At 48.4% G+C, this 27,286-nt stretch overlaps 1 protein-coding gene and 1 non-coding gene across 5 annotated transcripts in view; both read left to right on the top strand.

Annotated features, from left to right (window-relative positions):
* The window catches only part of OVOL2 (ovo like zinc finger 2), a 78,389-nt gene that overhangs the window by 49,576 nt on the left and 1,527 nt on the right, over positions 1-27,286 (top strand). For 3 of the 4 annotated variants that reach the window (XM_072799945.1, XM_072799944.1, XM_072799946.1), the window contains 2 exons: positions 268-488; positions 13,615-13,804. In XM_072799945.1, coding sequence (XP_072656046.1) covers positions 268-488; positions 13,615-13,804 — 411 coding nt within the window. Of the gene's footprint in view, positions 1-267; positions 489-12,332; positions 12,585-13,614; positions 13,805-27,286 lie in introns of those variants that run through there. The other variant, XM_072799947.1, reaches the window with a different exon arrangement.
* Positions 14,711-14,842, top strand: LOC140618913 (small nucleolar RNA SNORA43). Its single transcript, XR_012018907.1, has one exon. It is a non-coding gene; the product is annotated as a small nucleolar RNA SNORA43 (small nucleolar RNA).

Genomic DNA, 27,286 nt, shown 5'->3' on the forward strand with positions numbered 1-27,286 from the left:
CGGGGCCCCCCGCCGCCCCGGGCCCTCGGTTCCTGGTGGGCGCGGGGACTGGGGCCGCGGGGCCGCGGGGCCGCGGGGCCGCCCCTCCCACCCGGAGGCCGAGCCGGGATTCGCTCGCCCACTCCCGCGTGTTGCCCACTTGGCCGGGTGCCCAGGTCCAGGGCGGGGCGGGGCGGCGGCGGCGGCACCGCCCGCAGGTCAAACTGCCGCGGACGCCGGGGCCTGACGCCGCGTGTCTGTGTCGGGGCGCCGCCCCTCCCTCCGCAGTGGGCCTGGGCCGTCTGCTCCACGACCCCCCCGAGGACTGCCGCAGCGACGGCGGCAGCAGCAGCGGCGGCGGCAGCAGCAGCGCGGGGGAGCCTGGAGGCGCAGAGAGCAGCTCGTCCCCGCGCGCCCCCGAGCGCGAGATCCCCGAACCCGGCGACGCCGAGGGCCCCGGCGGACACCTGGCGGCGACGCAGCGCCCGGGCGCCAGGTCGAAAATCAAGGTACGGTGTCGACTCTGCCCGCCGCCACCTCGTGCCACGCCCTGGCGTCGGGCTCCCGGAGCGCGCGCCCCTCCCCTCCCCTCCCCTCCCCGCCGCGCCCCCGCCGCCCGCGCCCCCCGCGCCCAGCGCACCCTCCGCGCCGCTCCTGCACCTGCTTCTGGGTCTCGGGCGGGGCGGCTCCGCGCGTCCTCCCGCCCGCTGGGTGGCGGCGGCCCGCGCCGCTGGGCCTGGAGGCCGCCTGCCCCGAGGACCCGGGCCCGGCTTCCTGCCTCCGGCAGCCCCTGTCCTGCGTGCGGGGCCGGAGGAATCACCAGGCCGTCGGGGTTCCCGGGTGCGGGCAGGAAGGACCAGGCTCTCCGGGATTCCGGTCCCCGCGGCGCCTTTCCCAGCGCTCGGCGGAGTCGGTGCACACACCTCCTGGCGTTCTGGGGGCGGGGGCGGGGGCGGCAGTTCAGGTCGGCACACGGTGGACCCCCCCCCCCCCCCCGGAACAGCGGTCCCCACTGACGAGCACCGAGTGCCCGTTACGCTGGAGGTCTGTGCGGGCACTTTGAATTTGTCACATCTCTCGACTTCTTGAAGTGAATTGATGGATAAAGGGGCTCAACCGCAACTGCCTCTGCGCCGCCCCAGGTGGTGTTTGTTACCCTCCATGATCATTCTTTCGTACCCCGCCCCCCGCCCCTCCTAGAATTGTAGGCGACATCTTATGGGACATCACCTGGCTTTACTGGGGAGAACTTCCGTGTTCGTCTGCTCAAGTGAATCCGCTACCCGCAAGATTAGGGAATCCCATTCCACTGATTTAGTCAGCTGGAGCCGGGCCGTGGTGTTTTAGGAATCACATGATCCCATTTCCTAGCCTGGCGGGACTCCGCGGGCTCCAGGCCCTGGGTGGGGGGCGATCATTCCTGCGCGCGCCGGGACGGCCCTGGAGCCCTGCCGCCGGGGCGGGGGGCGGGGGGTGGGTGGAGGAACTCTGGTGTTTGCTGTGGATTGGGTAAGACTAGGTTACTTTTCCTGGGCGAGGCTATCCCTCCCTGTGCATATTCCTGGTTCCCGGGGTTTGGCTTGGGGGCGGACTAAAGGTGCATTTGGTTTTGAATTGAGGCTAAAGGCTGGAGCAGAAATCCCCAGGAAAGACCTCTTTAAAGGTTGCTGCGGCGCACGGTGCTTGGTGTTAAGTGTGCTGCTGAGGTTCAAAGTCAGCTGGCCTGAGGCTTTTCTGGGCCAGATGGGGTTAAGTGGGAGGGGACAGTTTGCCCGGGGCTGGTAGCTCTCCCCTCCAGGAAATTCTACAAAGTGTCCCACTTGCATATTTATCACCAGGCTGGAAGGACAATTGCAACGTTGTTTTGGGATTGACTGTTAGTCGTTTTGCTCCTCTGTCCCCCAACTTCCCAGATTACCCCGGGAAGAAAGCGGCAGGAGAGAAAGATCCAGTCCCTTAATTAACGTTTTAGAAGCTCTCTCGTCCCAGGCAAACAGTGCCATTGGAGCCCTGGATTAAAGGAATAAATAAATCACGACCTTATTTCTAGGATCTTGCCTACATGCTGCCCCCAGGACCAGGGGTGGGGGGCGTTTGCTCTGTGACCCTATTAGCACAGCTTCCGGAGAAGTTTTATTTTGTTCACAGAGGATGTTTAGATTCCTTTTCCCTCTCAGCCTTCATCCATAAATGGGAGACATCTTGGTATTAAGATGCTCCAAGCTTCCAGAATTATCATCTATGGTATTGGCTGTTTTCAAATGATTGTCCAAATTGCCTGTGACTTAGCACATTGTGTAATTTTAGAGTTCTATACAAAACCTGCTGTTCCCAAGAATTAGTTTCTTGAGGCACCTGGGTGGCTTAGTTAGGCAGCTGCCTTCCGCCCGGCCCGGATTGTGATCCTCGGGTCCTGGGATGGAGCCCTGCACTGGGCTCCCTGCCGCCCAGTGGAGAGTCTGCTCTCTCTGCCTGCAGCTCCCTCTGCTTGTTCTCTCTCTCTCTCTCTCTCTGTCAAATAAATAAATACAACCTTAAGAAAAGAACATTAGTTTCTTAACTGGAAGAAAAGGAATGCCACTCCAGGATGAGGCCCATATATTGATGCATAATGACTAAGTTGGAATGACTTCAAGACACTCACTGAGCTGTTAGTTCAGGGGACTAGGGGAGGAGCAGGTTTGAGCCAGTGCCCCCCCAGAGAGAGGCATCCTCCCATCTAACTATTCTGGAGCATCTGCTGTGTTCAAGGAGATAACGTTCCCAGCCTGGTCGGTCTAGAATCATCTGACTGTAGCAGTTAAGCCCCTAGGCTCTGGCTTTGTCACTTAGCTGCATGACCTTGGGCAAGTTGCTAATCCCGCTGGGCCTCAGTTTCTTTGTCTGTGAAATGGGAATAATAATGACACCTACCTCATAGAGTGGTGAACATAATAAATGAATGAAGAAGGGAACGTAGTAGGTGCTCATTAACTCTAGCTAGAATTTTCCGGCTTGGTGGGGAGACACAAATATTAATTATTAACTCTGTTACAGCAAAGGGGATGGATGCTAAAGCACACACAAAGATGTAATAAATTATGAGCTAGGGAAGATTTCTTGGTGTAGATTTGAGGGCAGTGGAGAAGGGGGGAGAGGCAGGCTTTGCCCAAAGGTTAAGTAAGTAAAGGACTTCAAACTCTGGTGTCTGAAGATGGAAAATCCACCTGCTGGAGTTAGAGGGAAGTGTGAAAGGTGGGGAACTAGGACAGGACAAGATGGTGAAGGGGCTAAGCCAAGAGGTGTGGCTGCCCCTTCATAGGCAGAACAGGGATTCTGGAAAGGTTTGAAGAAGGAGGACCTCAGTTGGGTCCATTCTCCCAGCTGTGTTAGGGATACATTATCGGTCCCGAGTCTTAGTTCCTGGACCTGTTGCATGGAAAAGCAATGGAACTGACCTCTCAGAAGGGTTGGTTAGGTGAAATAAGGGGTGCAGAGTGTCTCGCACTTCTGTGCATGTGTAAACCGCCAGGAGGGAATTAGCTAACAGTGATGTATGGCAGGTTTCCGTAATGTCCAATATGTTGTTGCCTATGGTAGGGACACGGGATTTGCCAATCTGGCTGTGCTGGTGAGTGGATCTAGGAAGGAGTTGTAGGTGCTGGTTAGGAAACTGGCCTTTTCGAGCCTATCTGCCTTTTGACTGCCTCAGGGCAGTTTGCAAAATCGCCTCTTTACTCCTGAGAACTCCGTAATTTTCCAAACAGATTGAGGTGGAGAGATTGTGTATATCTAAGAAGGCAGTAGTGACAGGTCCAGGTGGCTCTAAGCCTTTCTTGTGCTGGTACCATTTGCAGGACTCCAGCTGTGGGGTAGAGACCCCCCAGAAAATCTGATCACCATTGCCCTGCCTTTGAAGATTTATTAGAAACTAACTCTGAAGTTAAATTAGGTAGTTGATGGATATTTTTTCCTTCCTGTCTCCCTTTTTCCCCTTCTATTCTCTTCCTTTGGCCTCTCCCAAGGATGCTTCAAAAGGAACTGAGTATAGAATTCCTTCTAAAATAGTTTTGGTCTTCTACCTGGCTCTGTAGTCCAGGTCTTTGAGTCATGCCAGACATAGGAACGTGCAGTAGTCTTTTTTTTCTTTCTTTCCGTCACTTATCACTCAGCCCCAACAACCATTTAAACCGTGGCTGTTCCTGCCCATCCACCCGGCACCCATCCCAGACACATGATTTTGAGGTACATCTCAGTTATCATATTATTGCAACCATAAATACCTCAGAATGTGCCTGTAATAGGTAAAGGCCAAAATACCTGATCATACATTCACAGCGATGTTCACATTGCTAATCGTCTCGTAAATTTTTTTTTTTTTTTCTTTCAGTTTGCTGAATCAGGTCCACACAGTGTCTAATATTGTAATTGATTGACATGTCTTTCAGGTCTCTTGTAATTTGTCCATGTTTCCTCCATCTCTTTTCTGTGTCCTTACAAGCTAATTATTAAAGAGATGAGTAATTTTGCCTGGAGAGTTGCTAACAATCTGGATTTTGAGGAATGCATCACATCAGAATCTAATGCTCCTTGATCTGTGTCTTCTCTAAATGGGTAGTTGGTTCTGCAGCTGCACTATCCACTACGGCAGCCAAAATTACATGTGACTATTTAAATTTAAACTAAGCAAAATTAAAAATTAAGTTCCTCAGTTGCACAAGCCACATTTCAGGTGCCCAGTGACCATGTGTGACCAGTGGCTTACTGTATTGGACAGTACAGATTAGAACATTTCTATCAATGCAGAAAGTTAAATTGGACAACACTGCTTTAGATATTTGATCAGGTATATTCATTTTAGTTCAAAAGTGTGTCGAGGGGGGAAGGTCAACTATTAACATCAAGAAGAAAACAATATTTGGGTGTCTCCTTGTGATTGCAGCTATTGATACTCGGTCTAATTATTTTAGGTTATTAGGGGTTGTGATATTCTGTCCTTCATTTCTGAGCTGATAATCTTGTTTAGAGATATACTTCCCTTCATCTGTTGTTTGGTTCCCAGTAAGACAGTTCATTTAGGAAAGGCCAAATAAGATTCCCTGTTTACCAGTTTTCAAGCTAACCTGTTGATTCACCAGAATTCTACAGCAGTGGCCAACTTGTTTATTTTTAAAACATTGTTGCGAATCACGGATTTAAGCAGTTTTTAAAAACTCATCCATTTGATATTTGGAGGAGAATATAAGCTCTGTCCCTAAGTCCTTGCCTATTGTCTTTTTTCTCCTGAGACTGAATTGGATGCCCCTCACCCCCACCCCCATTATAACTCACTGACCATGTGCCTGACATTTGGCTGACCAGACTCTTCTTCTTGACTCTAGACCTACCGACGGCAGGGAACATTCCTACCGGGCTTGTATCCCCAGCACCTGGTACAGTAATGTCTGACTCATAGGAGGACATAGGTCAACATAGAACAGAAGTATAGGCGGAGGAGCCAGTACTCCCTGGATGTCAATAACACATTTGGAGGAAAGTGGGAAGTAAGAAGAGAACATAGGGGATCCCTCGGTGGCTCAGCCGTTTGGCCCCTGCCTTTGGCCCAGGGCATGATCCTGGAGTCCCGGGATCAAGTCCTGCGTCAGGCTCCCGGCATGGGGCCTGCTTCTCCCTCTGCCTCTCTCTCGCTGTGTCTATCATAAATAAATAAATCTTTAAAAAAAAAAAAAAGAAGAGAACATAGATCTGGGAAATATCTAGAATAGGTGCTCAAAAAAGACTAAATTAATTAATAAAAGGGGGAAAAGGAATAGGAGAACTATGTAACTGAATTGCACTGGCTTTTCATTTGAACACAGGTGAAGTAGGTTTAGTGGCAGACAACAGAATCCATTGTAGTTAGCTCCAGCTGAGCCTGGTTAATGATAGGTTAATAAATGGACTAAAGATAGACCAGAATATAATCCCAGAGCCACACTGCAGAACCGGCCCACCAAGGAAGCTACACTTACAGCCTCTCTGGCTGCCTGCTCCTGCATCACACTGCTGCTGCCAATGCAGAGTATAGAGTAATTGCCATGCATCTGCCTCTGCCCTATTAACTCAGGCCCAAATACAAATCTCCTGATAGTGCATCCAAGTCATATCTAAAACCTATAGCTACAGGGGAGTCTGGGAAATGTAGTTTGTAGCTTTTTAGCCTCTGTAGTACAAGAAGGTCCACCAGAAGAAGTAGGAATAGATGCCTTGAAGAGTGTCCATCCAGCGAACCGTTAAAGCTTGTGTGGTCCAATCCCTTCATTTTCAAGGAATGAAGGGGAAAACCCAGAGAGGTTTCATTGAATTTGGCACAGTTTTTAGTAGCAAAACCCCACCCAAGGATCCTCACTGTTTTAGGGTTGTTGTATTACACTGTGGGGGAGGTATCTTTGACTATTTAGCCATTAGCCTTGACAGTCTGACTTGAAGCTGTTTCTCACCATGATATGAGAAACAGTAGGATTTATCCCCTCTCTCTCCCCCATATCATGTCCAGACCCATGGACCTGTCCAGGGGGGTGTAGGCCTGAGTTCTGCGGACAATAGGCCACACCCAAAATTTCAGTGTGGGCACCTACAAGTCATGTAACCTACAAGGGCAGGTTAGATCTCTTGGAGCCTCATTTATTTTCTGGATTATAGGGACATGTTCTCTTCATTATCTCTGCATTTGAGAAGGTTCTCCATTCTACCCTATAGTAGAGTTGTGAATCCCAAAGAAGTGGCACATGGAGCAAGAGGGGATTTTTTTTTTTCCCAAGGGAATCGGGCAATATGCTTAGCATGTTTGTTTGTTTGTTTTAAGTAATCTCTGTGCCCACCATGGGGCTCCAACTCATGACCCCAAGATCAAGAGTCCCGTGCTCTACCAACTGAGCCAGCTAGGTGCCCCTAGCTTAGCATGTTTTAATGCTGAAGCATACAAATGTGTCAGTGGAAATCTTATCCAAATGGCCACCACCTTCACAGTACTCTCCCACAGGAAATAGGACCATTAATAATTTAATAAACTTGTCTGGTGGAAGCATCAACAGAAAATAAAGGATTTTTTTTTTCTTTAGAAGTTTGATGGGTAAGTGACCTTAGCCAGCTTGGAAGTTGGTCAGAGGGCCAGCTAAGGTCCCTACCTCCCCAGACACTCCTGCAGTTTTCGGCAGCCCTGATACAATGATTGTTTTGTTTTTGCTGCAAAGACCTGTTTTTTTGGAAGAACTAGAGGGGAACCTTGTGTGTTTTTTAAAATGAAAGTCAAGATCCTGCAGAAAACAGAATAGCAAGCAAGAAAGCACAAGCCATGTAGTTAGATAATCACTCGGCCTCTCTTCATCTTTCCTGCCCTGAATTAATCTCCAGACCTATGTCACCTCCCACCATCCATTTCATTAATAAGCTTCTTTCGAAGTGTTAATTTTGGATTAACGGTGAAGCTTTTCCAGAAGGTAGCGTGGTGTCTATACCACCCCCAGTAGGTCTGGAACAGTACCCTATAATTAAACACATTAGTAATTTCCATATCAAAACACACGAATATTGACACCAAATGGGATGAAATCTGCATAGCTCCACGTCTGCTCGCGTCCAGTTTTATCTCCAAAGGGAGATACGTGAGACTGTTGGTTTTCAGAGCTCTTTGGATTTCAGGGTCATGGGTGAAGGACTGGGGGTTGTCCGCTCATACTGAAGATCAGTTCCCCTTTTTTCCATCAGAGAGAGAAAACTCAAAAGGCCAACAGAGAAACAAGGGATTCAAGGGATTTTGACCAATTATCTTTTATTAGGATCACAGAACTTTGGAGGTGGTCGAACTCTAAGAGTTATTGACCTCCAGGTCCTTTTTTTTTTTTTTAAAGAAAAGATTTATTTATTTTATTTGAGAGAGAATGAGTGGGAGGGGTAGAACGAGCTATAAGCAGACTGCACTGAGCATGGAGTCTGGCTCCTGGTGACCTCAGGACCCTGAGATGGTGACCCTGCCTGAAAGCCGAAAGGGAGTTCGCTGCTTAGTTGATTGTGCCACCCAGGCGCCCCCTTGAGGTCCTTTTAAAGTAGCCTTTCTTTCTTTCTTTCTTTCTTTCTTTCTTTCTTTCTTTCTTTCTTTCTTTCTTTCTTTCTTTCTTTCTTTCTTTCTTTCTTTCTTTCTTTCTTTCTTTCTTTCTTTTTTCTTCTTTCTTTCTTTCTTTCTTTCTTTTCTTTCTTTTTTCTTTCTTCTTTCTTCTTTCTTTCTTTCTTTCTTTCTTTTTTCTTTTCTTTCTTCCTTTCTTTTTCTTTCTTTCTTTTTCTTTCTTTCTTTCTTTCTTTCTTTCTTTCTTCTTTCTTTCTTTCTTTCTTTCTTCTTTCTTTCTTTCTTTCTTTCTTTTTTCTTTCTTCTTTCTTTCTTTCTTTCTTTCTTTTTTCTTCTTTCTTTCTTTCTTTTCTTTCTTTCTTTCTTTCTTTTTTCTTTCTTCTTTCTTCTTTCTTTCTTTCTTTCTTTTTTTCTTTTCTTTCTTCCTTTCTTTTTCTTTCTTTCTTTCTTTTTCTTTCTTCTTTCTTTTTCTTTCTTTCTTCTTTCTTTCTTTCTTTTTTTCTTTCTTCTTTCTTTTTTCTTTCTTTTTCTTTTTTTAAGGTTTTATTTATTTATTCATGAGAGACACAGGCAGGGGAGAAGCAGGCTCCATGCAGGGAGCCCGATGTGGGACTCTATACCGGATCCCGGGATCATACCCTGAGCCAAAGGCAAACGCTCAACCGCTGAGCCACCCAGGCATCCCCCATTTTATCATTTTTTAACAAAGTAATCTCTACACCCAATGTGGGTCTCGAACTCATGTTCCTGAGATCAAGAGTCTCATGCTCCACTGACTGAGCCAGCCAGGCACCCTGCCATTTTATCCTATTTATATGTGGGAAATTGTGGCTCAGGGATATTCCATGACATCACGCAAATCGGTGATGGCAGGTGTAGGTTTTACTTGATCCTCAGCATCCCTTGTCTGTTCATTCCATTCTCATTTTGTAACTAAGATGCCCAAGATGTAACTAGTTTGGGTCTACTACTTGGAAAGTAGTATAACAAGGTAAGATTGGTTAACCTTATTTTGAACTTTTAGGGGGTCCGGTGTTAAGTATAAACCTCTGTAGACATTGCAGAACTGGCCCAGTGAGCCAACTTGTGACCCGGGGAGGGATTGCTGGTGCTCTGACCCGTGGGATGTCATTCCAGACATCAGATGTGCTGTCTGTATCCTTTGGCCCATCCTGGAAGAGAACCTTAGGAAACGTGGCAGGTCTGGTGCTCTGGAGAGAATGTAATACATTTCTTATTATTCAGTTCCCTATGGCTCTTTCACAAATAACCCCACATTTCGCAGCTTAATTTATCATTCTGTATTCCAGCTCTGTGGAATGACTGGGCTTAGCTGGGCCATTCTTGCCTGCTGTTTCTCTTGTGGTTGTGGTCAGATGGCAGCCGATTGGAACCCTCTGGGGGTTTGACTGGCCTGGATCACGTGTCTGACAGCTGATAACTGTTTCCTTTTGCTAGCTGCTTTAATGATATGGTTCTACCGTCTTGATAAAGCCCCTATTCATGGACATAGAGGTAGTTCCTGGTCTTTTGCTATTATAGACAGAATTTTTGCCATTACAGATATGTGAAATACACTCTGGAATAAATCTCACATTTAGGAATTTGTCCTATAAATATTCCTTCCTTTCCGAGAATTGAAATAGTCTGGCAGAAGCTGACTTCATCAGCCATGGTCTTTTGCCATGTAATTAACCTTATGTCTTTCAATAGGGCCCTTTTAAGGTTTCAAATATAGTTTGTTGATGTCTGGATGCTGGATTGTCATAGAGAGAGGGACGTGGCAAACAGTCCTTCATGGGTTGGAGGGTGCACCTTGGGGAAATTCCCTAATGAGCCCCCTGGTGCTGGCTCAGTTTTCTATTCTGTGCAATGGAGATATACACGAAGGTGGAGAAATGGAAAAATTGCCTTTGTTGAAGCACACGTGGGGAGTTTCTATTTTTGTTCCGAGAAAACCAGAGGAAAACTCTCCCTGGGACTGGGGTGGGGGTGGGGGGGAGGCTTAGTTCCCAGTCTCCTCCCCTGTTCTCATGTTCTCCCCTGTGTAAAAAGACTTTGTGTATCATCTTGGTCAGATGATCCATTGGCCCTGCACCTCCCTTAAATTGTCACTAACCTCCTTTCTTTTCTTTTCTTTCTTTTCTTTTCTCTTTTTTTTTTTTTTTAAGATTTTACTTATTTATTCATGAGAGACACACACACACACACACAGAGGCAGAGACACAGGCAGAGGGAGAAGCAGGCTCCATGCAGGGAGCCCGACATGGGACTTGATCCCGGGACTCCAGGATCACGCCCTGAGCTGAAGGCAGATGCTCAACTGCTTGAGCCACCCAGGCGTCCCATCTCTTTTCTCTCTACCCTTCAAGATGTTTTTTTTCAAACAAAATAGTGCCAGTGATTGGAGGTTTTCATCTGGGGCTATAATAGAAGGTATCCATTTTACGTGTAGAGCATTTTAAAAATAGGAATTGACCAAAAGGCTTCAAGTCAACAGGAGTTCGGGTTTGGACTGCAAGTTTGCAAGTCCTTGAGAATGTTCTGCAGGAGTACAGGTCTAGCTTTCTCCATGATCGTAATCAAATTACCTGAGTCGGTTGTCTATGTTCTGTTTTATTAGGCACTCACCAGCTCTCAGTGACCTTTCTCCTGTGTAGACTGGCCTTGAGAAGCTCCGGGTATATTCAGTTGCCAAGACTTGGATCATATTTAGTCTTATTTATTTATTTATTTATTTATTTATTTATTTATTTAAGAGAGAGAGAGAGAGCGAGCACGAGCACGATCAGTGGGGAGGTGCAGAGGGAGTGGAAGAAGCAGACTCCCTGATGAGCAGGGAGCCTGATGCAGGGCTGGATCCCAGGATTCTGGAATCAGGACCTTAGCCAAAGGCAGACACTTAGCCAGCTGAGCCACCCAGGTGCCCTGGGTCTTATTTAGTCTTTTCACATCCTTTAAAGGGCTTCAGTCCCCAGAATGGGGACTTTTGGGCAAGGCGAAGACCTGCCCTGACCTGGTGACAGAAATAGGAAAGCCTTGGGCTCATCTGGGTCTCCCTCAGGATGAGTGCCAGGCCCTACACCTGTGGGCTTGCAGGGCAGAGGTGGGATGTGAGCAGTTGGAGGCCGAGGATATCTAGCTACCACTCAACAACCCAACTCCTCTGTGCCTTCTCATGCCCACTCTGCCTTTTGAATAGAGCTGAGTTTCTTTAGAGCCCTGAGGTAGAGCCCCACAGAGGATACTACCCTCTCTTCCTTAACTACTTTCTTGGGCTCAGGCTAGCCCTATGGAACCACGCACAGTCCTCCGTTTCCCACTACCCTTTTCTGGAATTACTCTTTGCCATTGTCATTCTCTTCCTCCTCATCTTTGCCTGGCTAGGGGGCTCACTTCCTTGGAAGCACCTGCCCTCACACCCTCTACATGTGCAGTAGGTCCCTCTCTGAGTTGTCCATTGTCCAGATGTCGGTGGCCTTTTGACCAGTCTGCTACCCCAATAGACTGGCAGTGTCTTGGGGACAAGTCATCCTCGTGACTGTACTGCCTCCAGCTCTGAGCACAGGGCCTGCTGCCGATTGGGCACTCCATATGCCACCTGAGACACGTTAAGCTCCATGCAGATGAAGAGGCCGACTGAGTAACTGTGTTCTGGGGTCTTTTGCCTTCCCTGAGTCTCTTTGTATTTTGCCACTTGTGAGCCACTGCCCATCAACGTTCTTTTATGCACCAGCCCAAGTCTGAGCTTGGGGCATGGGGAGCAGGAATGTGCACAAACACTTGCTAACTTCTGCAAAAGGCATTTAGTTGAGGAAACAAGAAGAATGCTGAGGAAACATCTGTGCATGATGGAACCCTCTGGAACGAGTGGAATAAAGTACCAAACTATGTGTGGGCCAGTACTTGAGCCTCACGTCTTCAGTACCATCCATGCCATAGTGGCCCCTCCTGGGAGCTGGTTAGAGACACAGCATCTAGACTCCAGCACACCTCCTGAATCAGAACCTGCATTTTAACAAGACCCCCAGGGAATTCATGCACACACCAGGGTTTGAGGGCCCTCATCTGAGGGATACAGACAACAGTTTGGGCAAGAAGCTGCAGTAGTTGGAGAAGCTGCATCAGGGAGGGAACAGTTGAGCTGGGTCTTAGTGGGGGGGGAATACTGAGGGGGAAGGGAAGCAGAAGGGTGTTAGTGGTGATGGAGGTGTTGAGGCAGGCAATGACCAACTCTTTCTGTTAATGATGTGTGTATGAAAATAAGGTTATTAGGCCCTTTTGTAAATAGCAGAGCAATTGGATCAAGCTTCTAAAGGATTTGATTTGGTAGCTTGGAAACCTTTGATGAATATATAAGATCTGGTGTTTTCACCACTTACTTATAGATTCCTTTTTCTTCCTTAGAGGCCGCTAACATGGTCGAGGGAACATGGGACCAGAAGCCCAGGGCCTGGGGTTTGGAAGCTGTGGGATGCTGACCAAGGCTCTTTCCAAAATGATCATTTTGTTTGTTCATACTCCGGTGGGTTAGAAGCTGAAGCATGGCCCGGCAAGGCAGTTCTACCCTGGGAGGAGTGGCCGGAGCCACTTAGGGGCTGGCAGCCATGGGCTAGGTTTTAGCTGGCTCCTCAGTGCCTCTCTGAGTGGCCTTGCCCTCCACATGGCTGCTTGGACTTCCTCGAAGCATCGGATGCCTTACATGGCAGCTGGCTTCCAAGAGGGAATGTGTGGAAACTTTAAAGTCTTTTTTGTGTTGGTTTTGGTTTTACAGAGAGAGCAGAATGTGCATGAGCTGGGGGAGGGGGCAGAGAGAGAAGGAGAGAGAATCCCAAGGAGGCCCCATGTTTGCTCAGCAGGGGGCCACAAGGAGCCGTCTCAATCTCACAACCCTGAGATCATGACCTGAACTGAGATCAAGTCGGATGCTCCACTGACTAAGCCACCCGGGTGCCCCAGCTGCTAAGTCTCTTAAGACCTAGAATTTACACAGGCCCTGCCCAGATCCCAGGGGAGAGGAAATGGTTTCCATCTCTTGATGGATGGAGCAGCATGCCGGCAGGGAGGAGGGAATTGACTGTGTCTGTCTTTGGGGACTCTGTAGGATAGGCTCCCCGACGTCTCCAGGACCTGGACTCCTTTCTGCTCTTCCTCCTCAGCCCTGCCTCCTCTCAGTCGTCCAGGCTGGCTGCTGGAGCTCTAGCCAGCAGGAAGGAGTAAAGGAGAATGAGGGCACCACCTTCCCCCATGGAAGGAGTATATTTCATTAGGGACTTGCTGTCAGGCTGGCAAGTGTAGACATTTAGCTGGGGGCTGTTGGACCCAGAAATCAGAAGTCTATTCTGAGGAAGAAGGGGAGAATCAATGCTGGGGAAAGCTGCCGGTTGTTTCTCTCGCCTTCCCCAAAGCCAAGAAGACCCTCTGGGAAGTGTTAGGAGTCAGGAACCCCAGGCTGGGCAAGCCTGGAGACATAGGGAGGTGCACTCCCAGGCTGAGCCCACCTGGTGTGCTCACTCTGCACCAGGACCCTCACCCTCTCTCTCTCCCTGTCCCAGTTCACCACAGGCACGTGCAGCGACCCAGCGGCCCACAACTGTGAGCTGTGCGGCAAGGGCTTCCGCCTGCAGCGCATGCTCAACCGCCACCTCAAGTGCCACAACCAGGTGAAGAGGCACCTGTGCACCTTCTGTGGCAAGGGCTTCAATGACACCTTTGACCTGAAGAGGCACGTCCGCACGCATACAGGTGAGGAAGGGGGCGTGTACTCCGCGGTTGCTTTTGTCCTCCTGGCCAATGGAGTTCCTGCTCCTTCACCACCAAAGAACCAGATGGAGAGCATGGGGCGGTATCGAATTTCAGGAAAGATTGAAGGCTGGGGGCATTTGAGGCCAGCACCTCTGGGCTCACCTCCTGGTTGTGTCAGCACCAGCTGAGTCACCTTGTGCCCGGCAAGCCTCTTTTCTGACAGTTTTCACCTCTGTAAGATGTGGTAATGGTCCAAGTTCTAGGACCACTCAAGACAGATCACTGGCTGGGAGTGTTCTGAGGATTTGTGAAGTTGGACGCAAGGCTGGGGGCATAGCTCAGCCCTCATCCAACTGACTGCTAGTGTGGGTTCTCATGCCACTGGTGGTGTCTTCTGCCCCTTTGTTGGGATGCAAGCCTGTCTCAGAATGATTTCCTAAGAGCTCAAAAAGAGAAGGAAATGTTCGGCTCGTATGTGAGGCTGGCAAGTGTCTTCCTCCCTTCATTCCTTGCTCAGTTTCCTGACTTACAAAGCGTGGATCTGGGTCCTTACCAGCTCAGTTCACAGAGAATCCTAGAGGTGCCCATTGATCTCTCTCCCAGCCCTCTGACTAGTTAAGGCCTCTTTAGCTGTCATTTGGAAACATCTGGCCTCTAGGCTGCCCTTTGAGGTCCACAGTTCCTCAAAGGCTCTCCTTTGAGGCCCACTTGAAAAGAGGGCTCTTTGGAGGATAATTCTAAGGATGCCATTTCCTTGCTGAAAATCTCCAACTCTGGGCGAGATGAAATCCAGACTCCTCATCTTGATGGGCTTCATGTAAAGCTCCTTACAATCTGAGTTGCATCTTCAAATCCCCGTCCTGTCCTGTCCCATCCTATCCTATCCCATTTTGTCTCATTTAAACCCATCCCTTCTACTAGCACCACAGATACAGCTGCTTTGCTGCACCTGGGATGTCAGGGCAAAGAGGAAGTGGCTATTTCTACGCTCAGTGCTCAGAACAGTGGGCACTAAGAATGGTTTGTAGCCAAACATGCCTCAGCTGCCGGGGATGCGGTTGCTACTACGTGCGCTCGGCAGACACACCTACCCCGGGCTTCTGCCTGGGAATGTGGAGCCTGGCACCAAACGCTTTTTCTGATTTGTCTGTAAAGAGACCCTTTATGGGAATTGAGTGCACCATGCATGTATATGAGCTTTTGGCACAGTGGGATTGACCGGGAGGAGGTCTCTTTCCTGAAAACAGTCCCTCTGTAGGTCTGTCTGCAGAGGGCTTTCTGGAAGTCCTTGGGCAAGTGTGTTGTGCATCCCTGGCTGAGAGCTGCTATGAGTGGCCTGTTGTCCCTCCCTGTGCCTCCAGACCCCTGCTTTAAGGACCCTTTGAGAGGAGAGGATGTCTCGTCAGGCTGGGGATGGGAGGGAGGCCAGAGGGCCGCACCTGGCTTTGTAAAGGTCAGGCCTGTGTGGAGCCCAGTGAGCCATGGTCCAAACCAGGACGCTGGTGAGTGGAGGGATGTGACTGGGGCTGAAAAAATAAAAATAAAAAATAAACCCATCCCTTCCTAACCATTCAACCCCGTCCTGGTCATGACCCATTCTCCCGATAGTCCCATAGCATTTATTATCTATAGTCTCCTGATCCTCAAACCCTTTCAGAGTTTGGGGTTTCCTTTGGCATCTTGGGATAGGAAAGTGTCCACTCCTCCCTCCAGATGGAGTTCCCTGTTCTTTAATTCTCACACAGGGCCCCCCTCTCTGATCCTCCGTATTCAGATTTCTTTTATAGCTCTTATCACACTGTTTTGTGCTGGCCAGGAGCTGTTTCCCAGGCCAGAGTGTCATCCACCTGAGAGAGTGGGCTGGCACACCCAAGAGTTTCTTTTTCCTTTTAAGAAACCTTTTCTCAAGTGGATTTTTCATTTAAATGTAGCATGCAGCCAGAGGAGCACACAGATCATAAATGTACAGTTTGACAAGTTTAGGAATTTTTACAAAATGAACACACCCACGTAACTAGCACTGAGATCCAGAAACAGAATACAGCAGTCCCCCTTATCCACGGGGATACATTCCAAGACTTCGGTGGATGTCTGAAAACCCAGGTAGTGCCAAACCCTATATATTCTATGCTTTTTCGTATATATATATTCGTATATATATACACACACCTATGATCAAGTTTAATTTACATATTAGGCATAGCAAGCGATGAACAACAATAACTGGTAATAAAATAGAACAATTATAGCAGTATACTGTAATAAAAGTTAAGTGAATGTGGTCTCTCTTTCTCAAAATATCTTATTATACCAAACTCCCCCTTCTTCTTGTGATGATGTGAGGTGATAAAATGCCTGCAAGATGAGATGAAGCGGGGTGAGTGACGCAGACATTGTGATGTAATGCTAGGCTACTGACCTTCTAATGGTATGTTAGAAGGAGGATCATCTGCTTCTGGGCTGCGGTTGACCATGGATAACTGAAATCGCTGAAAACAAAGCCACTGATAAGGGGGACTGCCATACTTCCAGCCCCCAGAAGTCACGGCTTCTCCCTCTGTCGCTGTCACCTTTCCTCCAAGAGGCACCACTAGTGTGACTTGTAACAGCATGGATGACTGTCTGGTTTTGAGCATGGTAGAAATGGAATCATATAGTGTGTACTCTTCTGGGTCTGGCTGTAAAGCTTCTTTATTAGTCCCTAGCACCAGGGAATCCGTAAAAGTTTGATCTCTGTGTGGCCAGGCTAGCTCCTTAGGGTGGCACAAGGAGAATACTTAGTGGTGGGCCAGGGGTCCTGTGGGTGGTAGAGCATCCTGAGGGGGGCAGGTGGAGCGTTCTGTAGGATGTGGGGAGTCCTGTATGTGGTGGAAGGTCCAAGGCTATCAGTGGACCCATCAAGTGGCTGGGCTCGAAGACAGCCGACCCAAGGGGCTGGAGGAAGTTGGGGACTCCTCACTCAGTCATCTGTCACTGGCTGTCCTGGAGTGTTTCTTGGCTTTCCATCTCTGTCTGAAGATGTTCTTGAGGACGTGGCCTGCTTCTCCTGAAACTCTTTGCCTGGTGGGCGCAGTGATTACCCCCTGACCCTGACCTTTAAGACAAAGTGAAGTGGGCTCAGGGGTCATTGCCGGCTGATTGGAGTAAAGCACTGAGCCCAAGGGGTTGCCTCATCTGTGACTGAGTTGACTGTTAATGGAAATATCAGGGACTGACTGCTTCTCTGAGAAGAGTTTGCAGGTTGAGTCAGTTGCACTGTGCTTTAAAACTACAGATCAGAGCTAGCTGATTGTGCAACCTTGTCTCAATTTTTTAAATCTTTTTTTTGGGGGGCGGGTATCTTAGTTTGTCCATTTCTTTTTTTTAAATTTTATTTATTTATTTATTTTTTAGTTTGTCCATTTCTAAAGTGGGCATAGGTTTAGTACCGATCCGAAAATAATGGTTGTGTGGTTTCAGGATAATAATTGCATATAAAGTGCTTCATACATCATAAGCACTTAGTAAATATTAACTATCATTAGTAGTAAACGTTCAAATAATTAGCAGAGGTTTCCTGAGACCCTGCTATGTGACAGGCCCTAGGATTCCCCTCTGTGCTCATGGAGAGCTCAGCTGGCATGGGGTGAAATAACTCAGACATCCGACTGTCACAGGAGAAAAAACTGCAGAGGTGTTAAGCAAGAAAAAGTAGCCCAAGCCTGTGGGGGGCCTGGCAGGTGCATTGTTTCTGCCAGGGCTCCAGGGAGACTTCTTGGAGGTGTCCTTTTGGCCGGTCTTAAAGGATGAGCCAGATCTCCACAGCTAGACAGAAGGAGGAAGGGCCTCGCAAATGCCAAGTGTCTGAGTTTGGGTTGCAGACCCTGACCTAAGGATTTGATTGTAAGCAGTTTATTTGGGAGGTGATCTCAGGAGGCCCTGTGAGGGGTTACAGAGGGGAGGGGGGAAGGGGGAGACAGCCAATAGGAGCAAGCTAATGAGCAGGTTATCACTGTGAGTAACTGGGGCTCAACCCCACTGGGGATGCCCTGGAGAACCACATAGAATGCACCAGAGAATTGCTCCAGGGATGAAGAAGCTGGGGTATTTATCCAGCAACTCCCATCCCTCCTTGATGGGCATCCATCCTGGGGCCTCATTTCCTAGGCAGCTCTTCCCTCCAGCAGCGAGATGCAGGAAGCCACTGACTTTCCTGGAACTGAGGTGACCCAGTGGAAGGCTGGGGAGTGAGCAAGTGAGGGAGATGGCTTGGCAGAGACTGGGAGTCTCTGCAGAGGGTGACACAGCTTCTTCAGATGGCAGCAAGCTGTGAGTAGTCACTTGCCTTCATGCCAGGCCCTCAGCATTTATCCTGCTATCTCAACCCCAAGGAGTTCACAAGCCCCACCTCACAGATAAGGAGACCAGGCTCAGGGTGGTCAAATAACCATAGGTGGTGGAGTTGAGAACCAGACCAGCTCCGTGCTGGAGTTCACGGTTTTCCATTTTGTCAGTCCCCTTCTCTGTCCCCTTCACCTCCCAGTGTCTTCCTCACTCAGTTTTCTCCCTGAGGCTGGGGGCTCACCAGCCGGCCCCATTCCAGTTACTAGAAGCTTACTTGCTCTGCAAGAATGTGAGGTGAGGGGACACTCAGGCGTGGCACAGACTTCGCACTGCAGCCTGGCAGTGAGCAGGTTGCACAGAAGCCCAAGTGTGCATGTTTGGTGGCGCCAACATACCCATTCAGTGAGCGAGGAAGACTCAGACTCCTGACTGAGCTCCTCCATCTCTTTCTCCTCAAAGGTGACATTCCTAGTGACTCATAGAGCGGTTGAAAGTTACTGAAGTTGATGAATCATAATGTCTTCCACCTAGTGTTTTCCACAGTTTACCCATGAAGGGGGGCATCTAAGAGGGGGAAAATGCAGCCATCCCAGCCACAGCAGGCCCCGGCCACAGGTAGCCTCCAAGTCCCCAACCTGCGGCTGGTCTGGCCGAGATGTGCTGTTACGCGTAAAACCGACACCAGATTTTGAAGATTGAATGCAAATTAAGAATGTAAAACACCTCAGTATTTAATGTTGATTCCACGCTGGAATGCTAATATTTTGAATACGGTGGGTTAAACAAAATATATCATTAAAATTGCATCTGTTTTCTTTTTACTTAACTTTTTTTTTTTAAATTTATTTATGATAGTCACACACACACACACACACACACACACACAGAGAGAGAGAGAGGCAGAGACACAGGCAGAGGGAGAAGCAGGCTCCATGCACCGGGAGCCCGACGTGGGATTTGATCCCGGGTCTCCAGGATCCCGCCCTGGGCCAAAGGCAGGTGCCAAACCGCTGCGCCACCCAGGGATCCCTTACTTAACTGTTTTAAAAAAGATTTTACTTATGTATTCATAAGAGACAGAGAGAGAGAGAGAGGGAGAAGCAGAAGGGGGGGGACTTGATCCCAGGATACGCCCTGAGCCAAAGGCAGATGCTCAACTGCTGAGCCACCCAGGAGTCCTTCTTTTTACCTCTTTTTAGAGAGAGAAAATGCATGCATAAAGGGGGTGAGGAGTGGGGAGGGAGGGGCAGAGGCAGAGGGAGAATCTTAAGCAGGTTCTACACCCACCTTGAAGTCCCGATGCGGGGCTTGGACCCCGAGATCATGACCTGAGTCAAAATCAAAAGTCGGATACTTAACCAGCTGAGCCACCCAGGTGCTCCGCTTTTTACTTATTTTAATAAGGCTATTGGGCATTGTGAGATTACAAAATGGCTTGCATTTTAATTTCTGTTGGATAGCATAGCCTGTAAGATCGAATCTAGAGAAAAAAAGAGATCGAATCTAGAGATAACGATTTAAAAATTTTTCAATCATAGTTTTGACTTTTAAAGTGATCAACAAGTAGAATTACAGAAATATCTTGAACCTGTTTTTCCTGCCCTGGGCTTATTTGCTGCTGGAGATGTGCCTCCAGGTAATAAGGGACCAAAATGAGGAGCAAAGGGCTTACTTCAGCAAACTGAAAAAGGAGTCCTGGCTCTGGGGGTGTGGTCATGCCAGCAGCTGGAGGACCCACCACAGCATCCTGGGGAGCTCTACACAAAACAGTTAATCAGTTAAAAGGTCAAAAATTTGGGATTCTCAACATTTTTAAAGTTTGTGCAAACAACCTCACTGGTTCCAAAGATCTTACCAGAATTCTGCGAATTGGGTCTTGATTAAGCTATGAAGGTTGGATTTTTTGCTATTGACGATAACAAGTAAATGTATTTAGAGCAGAAGCAAAGATGTGTGAACACAAATACGGTAGACACAGTTGAGTGAAGGCTATGTTTGTTTACAGTCTGATTAGACCAGTCATGACTGATTGAAAGCCTGACCTGAGATCAGTATCCATGCAGTGGGCAAAGTGAGTGGCACAGAGAGCCAGGATGAAGCTCTCCTCCCCCACATCTCCTGTCCTGTGCTGAGAGGGACAGGGCATCTAAGGAAAGACTCAGAATACCAGGAGATCTCTTGAAAGAGACCCAGGGAAACCAGAGCCTGTAAAAGTCTTACCTTAATATCCAAGTGGATGAAAGAAAAGATTAAGATTTTTTTTTTTGGATGACTTCACGGAAAAAAGTAACTCAGAGGGTGTGTGTTTGTGTGTGTGTGTGTGAGAGAGAGAGAGAGAGAGAGAGAGATGGGGAGAGGAGATGTTAGTCAAATGACATCTGATTCAAGGTTGGAAAACAGAAACTGATGCACCAAAAACACTTAATGATTTGTGAAAATAGATCAGCGAGCAAACAAGGGGCTTTTTTCAATCCAGACTGTCTTGGATCGGGTTCCCTAGAAGCAGCTTCCGAGCTGGTGATTCTTATAAAATGATTTCTTGGGGGAGGGCTGTCAGAGGAAACCTGTGAATGGGGTGGGGGAGGGGAGCAGGATAGAGCAGGGGCAGGGGGTGAGCAGAGATGTGGCCTTAGTCTGGTCCCCTGGGGGTTCTCTAGTGTGAATGGCACTATAGGCAAGTGGGGGACATTTCGATGCCATCAGATATTGGCTGAGGGAAGCCACTCCCCTGGGCCGGGAGGTCAGTTGCCCGTGCTCATTCCTTGGAGAAGGGGACAGCCGGGAACTGTTAGCAACACACACGGTAGATGCAGAATGAAGTGCCTCAGAAACAGGGTCTGCAAAGGGACTGGCAGCAGCCACCACACACATAGTGGAGGAAACTGCTGTATTTGAGTGGGATTGACAGGTCCACTAAGGCTAGTGTGGGAGATTATGGTCAAAATAGAGAGAGGCAAAAAAAAAAAAAAAAAAAATAGAGAGAGGCGGGGATGCCTGGCTGGCTCAGTGGTTGAGGAACTAACTGCCTTGGGCTCAGGACGTTATCCCAGGGTCCTGGGATCGAGTTCCACTTCGGGATCCCTGTGGGGAGCCTGCTTCTCCCTCTGCCTGTGTCTCTGCCTCTTTCATAAATAAATAAATAAAATATTTAAAAAAAATAGAGAGAGGGGGCCATGAGCTTTAAAGAAACAAATGGATATTCAGTTTGCTGCCCGGGAAAAACATCATGGGCCTGTTTTTTTAGAGGCAGTTCTTTTGGATTTGTTTAAATGTTTAGGTTGAACCAACCAGGATGCATCCTAGGATTGGCCACCCATGGAAGGAAATGATTTGTTTCTTAGGGGGAGAGCTGTAAAGGGCACACACACCTGTGGGGTCCCCAGCTCAGACTTTATGGGGTTGTGCCATGAGGTAGCACCCACGTTAGTCATAACTTTATGACTCTGGAATAAAGAAGCCCGTTCAAGGCGCCTGCCATACCTGTGCTAGCTTCTAGGCTCCAGAGAGAGAAGCTGAGGAATGTAGATTCGAGGGCCGGGAAGTGGGGAGGGGGCGCGGGTCAAAGCTGAAGTTAGTATCTGCCCCACCCCTGAGACGCCCTCTGGCCTGATCTTCCATCGGCCACATTGAGAGGGCCAGGAAGGCAAACAAATCCCATCTTGATTGAAGAAGAGGAAACAATGGTGTCTTTGTTTGGAGCCACCAGGTAGGATTGACTGGTAGGGGGGAAGGGGGGAAATGCAGATTGGGAGAATTTTGGAGTGGGGCAGATGGCAGGAAAAAAAGAAAGTAAACTCCACCCCTAGGGAAGGGTTGTGTGGTGGGATCACCTCCTTCACTCATCAGGCTGTCCCTGCTCTATTTCATTCTGGCTTCCCTTTTAGCTAAAAAAGTAATATGAAAGGGAAAAGAAGTAAGCCTTCCTCCCCTGCCAAGCCCCAGTTCCACACTGAAAGCAAACCACCATTTAAGTTTTCCCCCAGAAGTTGTTAATACACACTGCTTTTTTCATGTCATATATATCTTGGACACTGTATTATATCTGCACGGGTAGACACACCTCTTAAATAATTGTCAGAGCATTTTTTAATACGAGATTATGACAATTTCAAATGTGGAGGCACCATCATTTCCCCTTGTCCCAACTAAGCAACTTGTTTCCATTCTCAGACTTTTCTTTCCTCCCTCCCCTCCCCTCCCCTCCCTCCCTCCCTCCCTCCCTCCCTCCCTCCCTCCCTCCCTCCCTTTTTAAAATGTCAGACTGCCATGAATATTCTTATACATCTTTTGTCTACCTGTGTGAGTCTTTCTGTAGATAATTTCCCTAAAGTGGGCCAGAGGGTAGACAAACAACAGTCTTTGATGGGCATGGCCACATTGCCTCCCAAGGAGGCTGCCCTAAATACTCACTCCCACAAGGAGCTTCTTGCTAAAGTTCATGTTTGTATCAATAATAGAGCACTTAGCTAAGGCATGGAAAGCAAGCAGAAAGCACCAGTAGCAAAGAATTTTCTTTGGAGGTGTGTGATTTGAAGCTTGATTTTGGTAATAGGAAAGACAATTTGAGGAGAAGAAACACTTTTGGATAACCCAATGCAGTATTTTTTGGATGAGGTCAGAGCACATAGGGTACAATGTTCAAAAGGGTTGCTGGCGAAGGAGGTCTCTCCACCCTTCTTCCCGCCAGACACCTAATGACTACATTGAAAACAATGATCCCCTTTTTCTTTCAATGTGAAATAAGCAACATACCCCAAAGTGCATGCAAATACAAGTGTATGTACAGATCCTACGTAAAGACAAATACTATGTATGTCCCCACCAACCAGTTTATGAATAGGACGTATTTGTGTCCTGTAAACTCTCAGAGCTCTATTCCACTGGGTGCTTAATATGTGCTGGGCCCTTTGCAGGTGATGGGTCCATTAATCCTCAGAGCAACCTAACAAGGGGGTATGAATGTTATCCCCATTTATTTATTTACTCAGGAGAGACGCTGAGGTTTGGAGGGGTTCAGCCATATCTATCCAGTGCTCATGGAACAAGTAGCTGATGTGTGATGTGTGGGTTTTCAGAGGCCTCCTGCTGTGTGGGTGTCTGTAGGTTACTGATGGTTGGTGTGGGCTTGATGTTTTCCCGTTCCTGGTATCCCACTGCAGGCTGAGCAAGGTTGGCCTTTCCTCCAGAGCACTAAGGTGGGTGAGACTCCAAAGTTGGGGAGGCCTTGGCGTCTGTCCTCTTTGCCCAGGCATTCTCTCTGGCCACCTTTGTCTCCCACCCACCCCCGAGTTCATGGGGGGATGGGTGCTGCAGGAGGAAGGGGTTTGTTTTCAAGCCCAGAAAGGATCACCCTGGAGGCTGCTGCATGACAGCGTCTGTTTGCACCAGTGAGCGAGGGATGAATGTAGTATTTCCAGAGAGGGGAGGTGAAGCAGGTGTGCCAAAGCCAGAATTGCCCCAACTGGAACTTTTGGTGCCTGCTCTCTTCCATACGTCTTGGTGTCTGCAAGTCCCCTATCCACCCAGCCAGGCTCACATCCCACCCTCCCTGAGAAAAGCCATCCTGCAGCAGTCATCCTCAAGCTATTGTCTGGACGATGCAAGGCTCTGGAATCTCTAGCCTTTGCTGTCTGGGCCTTGCTGGGTGCTCTGCCCGTGGAAGGTGCTCAGCTGACCTGTTGATGCAGGAGAAGCAGGTGTGCTCCTGGCATGCTCGCCTCTGCCAGGGGGCAGGGATCCAGCAGAGTCCTGGTCCACAGTCACTTCCCATGACCTTTTTGTGTCCCCAAGGGGGTGGGGTCTCCTAGAGCAGGACTGGAAGCCTCATCTTCCCTGGGGCCTGGGAGTTTGCGGCGGCGGCGGTTGGGGGTGTGTGTGTAAATGTGCCACTCTCACATGTTTAGTTTGATGGTTTTTTTTGTTTTGTTTTTAAAGATTTTATTTATTTACTCACGAGAGACACACACAGAGAGGCAGAGACACAGGCAGAAGGAGAAGCAGGCTCCCTGCAGGAAGCTTGATGCGGGACTCATCCCAGGACCCTGGGATCACGACCTGGGCCCAAGGCAGACGCTCAACCACTGAGCCACCCAGGCGTCCCTAGTTTGATGTTTTTGTTTTTTTTAAAGATTTATTTTTAAAAAAAGATTTATTGATTTATTCATGATAGAGAGAGAGAGAGAGAGGCAGAGACACAGGCAGAGGGAGAAGCAGGCTCCATGCCAGGAGCCCAACGCCGGACTCGATCCCGGGACTCCAGGATCATGCCCTGGGCCAAAGGCAGGTGCTAAACTGCTGAGCCACCCAGGGATCCCCCCTAGTTTGATGTTTTAAGACAGTAGTGGGTTATTTCCAATAACTGCTGAAAGGAGTAACTGGTCTCTGGGTGAATTTCTGTTGTGATGAGCTGTGGGTTTGAAATCAGGTTTGTTGCTTGATCTGCCAGAGATTGGGGGAGCCCGCTGCTGGCATGGCGCAGAAGGCCTGAAGAGATACAAAGCCCTCTAACAGGCCTGAGCATGAAACCCAAAGCAGCCCTCTTCCTTACATTTGTTTCTTGAATCTTTTTCTGCAGGCCAGGGCCGGTAGGGGTTCATTCATTCATTCCTTCATTTAAAAATTATTTACTGAGCACCTATTATGTGCCGAATGCCGAGGCTTGTAAAAGAATTTCTTACGTTCTGGCAGTTTTTCTAGAATGTGTGGAATATAATATAGACTTGCATTCTGCTTGAGTAGAATTTCATTGACCCAACACACTTTTCACCTGAATGTTACGGGATATGTTTCATGTGTGTACTTCTGGATGTGGACTGGATGAAAAATGAAAGCAATTTGGTTTGTTCAGTTGGTTGGATGGGGGTGGGGAGTGGATATTTTTTCATTTCAACTTCCTTTATCATCTGTGTACTTCGTGAACAGGAGGGGCTCTCTTGCCCAATTCCGTGAGCCACCATTAAGAAAGTGAGGACTTTTAACCTTGGAGAGAAAATATTGGGACCAGGACTGCTTGCAGACCCCCCGAAGTGCTGTCTTCATGCCTCACTTGGTAGAGTTTGCCTGTGAAGCCCTCTGGTCCCAGACATTTGTTTGTTGGGAGTTTTTTGTTTATTGATTCAATCTCCTTGCTGGTAATTGGTGTATTCAGATGTTCTGTTTTCTTCCTGTTCAGTATCGGTCATGCCTAATTTGGTGTGTCTTTAGACCTGTGACTCCCAAAGAGGTCCCGGGACAAGCAAGCCTCTGCATCACCTGGGAATGTGCTAGAAACCTGGGAGTCCCAGCCCTATCCATTCCAGAATGAGAACCACCAGGGCTGGGGCCAGGAATCTGTGTTTTGGCAAACGCTCACCCACCCTGCCCCCCTATCCCCCCCACCCTGGGTTGGAGGACCACAGCACCACGTCCAATTCGGGCTGGGGTGGGACCTGGTGGGACTCTGCATTTACTACAAGCTCCCAAGTGGTGCAGTTCGATTATCCGTCTGAGGAGTACATGTTAGGACCCGGTTGTACAAGGCAGTCGGTCTATCTCTGGCTTGTGAAAGATGGCATTTGGGTATAGCAGTACAACAAAACACCCTGGTGCTGTTGAAAAGGAATGAAACCCAGCTGTAAGCACCAACATGGATAAATCCTCCAGATTATTGTGGAGCTAAAAAAGTAGATTTTGAAAATATCTTAGGATAAGTTTGCTTCCACTAAAGCCAGGATAGTAAAAGCATGATAAATCCTATGTTTGTGTACAAAAATATTTAAACATTTTTAAATGGAAGTTTTAATACAGCTCCTTTTCAATTTTTCAGTATATTTATTTCAACAATCAGAACAGGATGGGGATAAAGAATAACCACTTAAAAAATACATGTAAACATCTCCCTGAAGTGCACATCTTTCCTTTCGTTGCAAGCTCCAGGAGGATATTGTCGGGTCTTGTCCTTGTTTAAGATTTTGATAACTTGTTCTTAGGGATTTTTTTTTTTCCGTGTGTTTCAATTTTTGAAACATTATCTAACTTGATTGATGAGTTTTTGGCCTGCCCTTAAATTTTGCTTTGGTGATTCCTGCGCAGGATGACTCTGCCGGCCTCTGGGCTCTAAGATGGTCTGATGGTGGTGGCTGACCCCCACCTGTTCCTGGTACCCCTGGCATGACACTCATCCCTTACAGCCTACATTAGGCCTTACACACATCAGTTTATGTGGCACTCTAACCTCACAGTCAGAATGAGTGCCCTCCGTGAAATGGGCAGGTCTGTGCTTTCATGAGGCTGAGCTCCCTGGTGTGGATGGCACATGGGAACTATCCATCTAGAAGGCAATCCCCACGAATATTAGCCGGATGCTGAGGCCAGCATGAGATCTCGTTTGGAAATGCTTTCATAACTGTGGCAGATGCCACCCATGTCCAGCCCACGCCCCTGGCTCCTGCCGTTTCTGGGCACACCCATTGACGTTGTGACTGCCCACACCTGCAACTCTGCCTGACAGTGTTCTTGCTGGCACAAGCCGGGGAGGGAGAATCGGCACCTCCCAGGGGCGGCCCCTGACAGTGCTGCTGGGGGTGGGGGTACCCTAGCTGTAAGGGGCAGGATGACTCAGAGGTCAGTGTCCTAACTTGTCCAGGGGAACTGGACTCTGGTTGCCCACAGCAGTGACCGCCTTGCTGTCCATACCTCATAGGGCTCCTTCCTCTCCCAGCCCCCATGTCTTCGCTCACTTATAGGCGCTGCTGGAATCTTTGTCAGAGGGTCTGTTTCCGGAAAACCACAACTAAACTAAAAAGAAGTTTTGCTTTGCCCATTATAAAACCAAAACATTAAGGCATACAAGTGGGAAGACCAAAACCCTTCCTCCCAAAGCCAGGTGGTGTTTCTTTGCGAGGTTGGCATCCCTTTTTATGTTTGCTCATGGGGATGTTGTGAACCTTTGTAGACGTCTACACCTTGTTTCCTGTCTTAATCATTTTCCTCACGTCAAATCCCTGGTCGTGCGGATATTTTTTCCTCCCTATTTTTCCTACCCCTCCTACAACCGTTTATCCACTCTGTGCCACAGGTTTGACTTTTCCATGTACAGGTAGTACCATGCTGTATTTATCATTCTCTGTAGGTTTATTTCATATAATGCCCTCACTGTTCATCCACGATGATGTAAATAGC

Source organism: Canis lupus, chromosome 26, assembly GCF_048164855.1.
Source record: "Canis lupus baileyi chromosome 26, mCanLup2.hap1, whole genome shotgun sequence".
Taxonomy (NCBI): Eukaryota; Metazoa; Chordata; class Mammalia; order Carnivora; family Canidae; genus Canis; species Canis lupus.